General features: G+C 34.3%; 1 protein-coding gene across 1 annotated transcript in view; it reads left to right on the forward strand.

The window, feature by feature from the left end:
- LOC111365872 overlaps window positions 1-5,241 on the forward strand; it is a 13,914-nt gene that overhangs the window by 4,417 nt on the left and 4,256 nt on the right. The window contains exons 6-12 of the mRNA XM_022986378.1: window positions 1,479-1,663; window positions 1,753-1,937; window positions 2,041-2,333; window positions 2,546-2,695; window positions 2,810-3,226; window positions 3,825-3,974; window positions 4,678-4,753. Of these exons, the coding sequence (XP_022842146.1) occupies window positions 1,479-1,663; window positions 1,753-1,937; window positions 2,041-2,333; window positions 2,546-2,695; window positions 2,810-3,226; window positions 3,825-3,974; window positions 4,678-4,753 (1,456 nt within the window). The remainder of the gene's footprint in view (window positions 1-1,478; window positions 1,664-1,752; window positions 1,938-2,040; window positions 2,334-2,545; window positions 2,696-2,809; window positions 3,227-3,824; window positions 3,975-4,677; window positions 4,754-5,241) is intronic.

Genomic DNA, 5,241 nt, shown 5'->3' on the forward strand with positions numbered 1-5,241 from the left:
AAGCAAGTTTAAGGATTCATAATTTAACCTATTGCAAATTAATATTACAGTATTTCACCAATGGTCCGTTTGATTGCAAAGATAGAATTAAATTGAATTGAAAACGAATTCCAAGGAATTGAATTCCCTAGAAATTGTTTTTCTGAAAATTGTAAATTATTGTGTTTGATTGGTATAATTTTCTACATGGAAAATGTTAAAATAAAAGTGTTTTTTGATATTTGTTTAGCTTTGTTTTACTTGAAAATTGTCAATTAAATGGATAAAATTTACTGGTATTGGAAATGAAATTTGTTTCCATTGCCACAAAAAAAAAAAAAAATATCTATCTTTGGGTGTTGTTTGACTTTGCTTTACATGAAAATTGTCAATTAAAGGAAAATATTTTTTTACAATAATTCTTAGAATTTGTTTCCATTACCAAAAAAAAAAAAATTGCTACAGTACCCGAGAAAACCATGGTGGGAATTGGTTTTCCATGAAAACATGGAAAACTACACTTTCCAAGACAATCAAGAATTGGAATTCCATGGAAATAATTGTGCTATCAGACAACAAAAAAAAAATGAAAAAGATGGAATTGGAATTCCATTTCCATGTATTTCCATGCCATCAAACACTACCCAACTGTTCTGGGATATCTTGTAATGCATCAAATAGAGTTATTTTAGTTAAAAGTATAACCAAGCACATACTTTTATTATTTCACACAGAGAATGGGTCGTTTGCTTATTTTGAATGGTCCTAGTTTGCAATTATTTCTTCCTAGTTTAGTATGATAAAACTCTATTGTTTCTAAAATTATTCATGTGCATGCTATGGCTTCATTCCCAGTTGATCTAGAAAAGTCATAATAGTTTCCCAAGTGTTTAATGTTTAAATTCTAATTAGTTGATAGGATAATAGAGAAATGAGGGATCATGAATATTGCTCTGTACATCTTTTGTGTTAAGGACTCATCTAACAGACTCCAAAAAATCAGTCTTCATATGCCTAACTAGTGCAATTGTCTTGGTTGGTAATTATATGACAGAGCCTCATTATCATACCCTTCAACATAAGTTATTTGGCGTTTTACAAAACTCATATTATAGTTTGTGTGGGTAATGTTTTCCTCACAAATTTTGTGTATGTTCTCTATAAGACTATAACTCTGTGGCAGTCCCATTTATTAGATTCTTTATGGTGATTATTGCAGCAAACACTAGCTATTTTGAAGCTTGACTAATTTAAGATGCTTTGCATTTTTTTAATTTGTTTAAGAATTTAACTTACACTATTTCTGGTTATTCCTGATGGTACGTAATTAAGCGTCTAATCTACTCAGCTTCAATAGAATGTTGTAATATGGCATATATGCATTGAAACATTTTAACAATGAATTCGTAGTTTAGTTTTATATAATTTTTAATCTCCTACTTTTGCCCATAGATGTGTATATCATATTCTATTCATTAACTCATACTCTCACCGATCAGATTGTTTCAGTAGTCCTTGAAAATTATGGAGGAATAGATAAGGAGTCCAATGATCCAAATGAAAGCCACTGGGTCCAAGAAGTTTTTAAATTTGAGGGTCATGCCTCCCCTTCACCTGAAGTTGCAACAAAGGTTCCTTCTTGGAGGATGATTGTAAATGAGAAAGGAGAACATAATATGACAGCGTAATTTCTCTGCATGTTATTAATTTCTTTAGCACCTTATACTATCCTTAAGGCATATTTCGTTTTACTTTAAACTGGAAAGATTCCAGGAATCCATGCTTTTGGTCTAGAGTATGCCTTCACAACATGGCCAAGCTGGGGAAGGAGGCTACAACAATGCGCCGCATTTTGGATTCTTTGTTCCGCTATTTTGATAATACAAATCAATGGCCTGCTGATCATGGCATCGCTCTTCCTGTCCTGAAAGACATGCAGCTTTTAATGGATGATTTAGGTATTCATGTAACTTTCTCTTTCTATTCGTCATGTTAATTTGTTGTGTTCCACTAGGCTACTCCTTTGCCTTATTTTGAGTGGCATGTTTCCTTCATTTGCAGGGCACAATACACACTCTTTGCTGTCAATACTGGTCAAGCATCTCGATCATAAAAATGTACTGAAGCAACCTGAAATGCAGCTTGATATTGTTTCAGGTGCTACTTCCCTTATTCGACTTGCAAAGGTTCAGTCATCATTAGCTATCGTGACTGCCATGAGTGATGTTATGAGGCATATGCGGAAAAGTATACAATATTCACTTGATGATGCAAATCTTGGCATTGAATCAATCAAATGGAACAGAGTGTTCTATGAAGCATTGGATGACTGTCTCACGGAGTTATCATATAAGGTTGGTTATCTAGTATGTTTGAAGACTAACAGCATGCCAGAGCTTAGAAGCTGTTACCAGTCTACTGTATAAACGTTATACGTGGACATTACAATTTATTGGGTCCAACTATAGTCGAGGGGAAAAAAAATTCTTATTTTTAGCAATTTTTGAGTGAATATTGCAAAGCAGCTGGATCTTCAAAGTCAGTAACACTTTGTATTGATTGCCAGGTTGGAGATGCGAGCCCAATCCTTGATGTAATGGCTGTGATGTTGGAGAACATCTCAAGCATTACAGTCATAGCCAGAAGTACTGTTTTTGCTGTTTATCGTACTGCTCAAATTGTAGCTTCTATTCCAAATTTATCCTATCATAACAAGGCAAGATCTTTTACAAGTTAAATAATGTCATCAGCTATAACACAATCCATGTATGTGTGTATTTATCTGTGTGCTTACTATATTTAATTTTATGGCCTAATTTTGGTTCCTTAGGCTTTTCCGGAGGCTTTATTTCATCAATTACTTCCAGCTATGGTCCACCCAGATCACGAAACACGAGTTGTAGCTCACCGTATCTTCTCTGTTGTCCTTGTGCCATCTTCTATTTGCCCTCAACCAAGCTCAGCTGCACCCGAGTTGAAGACTATAGAGTTTCCAAGAACACTCTCAAGAACTGTTTCTGTGTTTTCTTCATCGGCTGCTCTTTTTGAAAAGCTGAAGAACCAAAGGAATTCTTCAAGGGAGAATCTCAATGAATTAAACAACCAAAAATCTGTAGATGAAGAGGAACAGCTAAACAATAACAGTGGAATGTTAAACAGAATTAAGTCAACTTTTAGTCAAGTAAATAGCTTCAGAAATTCACCAGCATCAGATGTAGATTCTGTAACCAAGTCAAGTAAAGACATGGTAAGTTTCTGGTTTCTCTTCACCGTTATTGAAGTCCATAGTTTTAGGCTTTTACATAAATGTACTTTGTTGCTTTCATACTGGTCTTTTTTCTATCCATATCCTGCTTTCATCAAACAACTGTAAAGAATACATACTAAGCCTTATTCCAACTAAACTGAGGTCGGCTACATGAATCCTACTTCACCATTTTGCTTTCTTCTTTTGTACATCTACTGGGACATCAAAAGCAACTACATCTATCATGTCATAGTAAGGGATTCCCCAACGAAATGTGTATTTGGATTCGTTATGACAAATTTTTAAGCTGGCCATCAACCTACAGCAACCCTCTTCATTTACTCAGGTTTGGACTGGTTATGAAAAAACATAGGCGGAATTCTTTATCCTACTTTCATCCATTAGGTAAAATCTTCTTTCAATCTTCTGTTCATCAAAGACCTGCTCTGGATTGTATGTTTCTTTAATGCAGTTTTGGAAGAAATCCACACCTTTGTATTTTAATTTGCATAGTGGAGTTGTCCTCTACTGGAGTTGTCTGCTAAATTTGTTGACGGTAGTATTGCTAAATGGTATGATTCCTTTCTTTTAATTTTAGGATGCCATTCCTCTTAGGTTGAGCAGCCACCATATAACCCTCCTGCTTTCATCTATTTGGGCACAGTCCATCTCTCCTGCAAACATGCCAGAAAACTATGAAGCTGTTGCTCACACGTACAGCTTGGTTTTGCTCTTCTCTCGAGCTAAGGTAATTTATTGTTTCAGTAGTCTTTAAATATCTATTTAAATTTAAGTGTTGAATTAAAATTCATATAAAATAAATGTATCCCTTCTATAATAAATTGAGCATTGAGATGGGGCGGTTCAACATGGTAGATTTGTAGTCGAGTTCTCAGGTCTTGACACCACGTAGTTTTCAAAATTGTGCACGTGTCAGACATTCAATGAAAATTGTGCACGTGTCAGACGTTCAATGAAAATTTGAAACCAGTATGCACATGGGAGGGCCTGATAAGGACTGACTCATTGACGTATTAATATTTTATAAGATGCAGAATTATATCTTATTTATTATGACTTGAATCTGATCTGCATGTGAGATTGCTTCTCTCACCCTCTGAATATGTTATTTGTTGATCATAGTTTTCTGGTCAACAAGCCTCCATTTTAAATGAGCTGTTTAGTGAAAAATAAACAGAAAAAGAGATGCTTTTGCTTTTATTAATTGGAAAAATGACCCCTACAGCAACTTCTATAGGAGTATTTAAACCACAGGAGATTCCATTCTATTGAAAATATTCTGTGAGATTTAGGCACATAATTAATTAGCACGTCCCATGACTCTTGTTATGCTGATCTGACCTAACTGCGTTGATGGAAAATGTATCAATTTTCTTCGAACAAATGCTTTTTGGGCTGTTATTATATTTTATGTCGTCCATCTGATGCAGAACTCCCAACGCGATGCTCTAATCCAATGTTTTCAGCTGGCATTTTCTTTACAGAGTGTTTCTCTTGCAGAAAGAGGTAAACCTGCAAACTCATTCAGCCACATATATTGTGTACTCTGAAGACAATTGAATGTGTTGCTAAGCCTAAAAAAAGTATAAGCTACTTTTAATTTTTAAGCAATATTTTGTTCCCAAATTTTTTAATACTACTTTTATCTTTATTTCTGAAGGAAAAGTTTTGATTTTCTGTTTTCTTGCTATCAAAATCAGGAACTTACTTATTTCCAACTTTGGCCACTTAAAAATTATTTATTTTAAAACTTAGTTATTTACTCGTAAGTAAACCTTTTATGCTTAGCCAAGCATGCCTCTTTTTTTTTTTTTTTTTGTTAATCAGGTGAACATGGTAGCATTTTAATAAATGACCAAATCATCAAATAAGTACTTTTACATATGTCTTTCTATCCAAAATTGAGGTCACGTTTTCTTATCCTACAAGTTGATCGCTGCAAATGCTTCAAACTAAAAGGTTCTTTTTTTTTTTGTGGGGGGGGGGGCGCTTGT

This window comes from Olea europaea, chromosome 17 (assembly GCF_002742605.1).
Source record: "Olea europaea var. sylvestris chromosome 17, O_europaea_v1, whole genome shotgun sequence".
NCBI lineage: Eukaryota > Viridiplantae > Streptophyta > Magnoliopsida > Lamiales > Oleaceae > Olea > Olea europaea.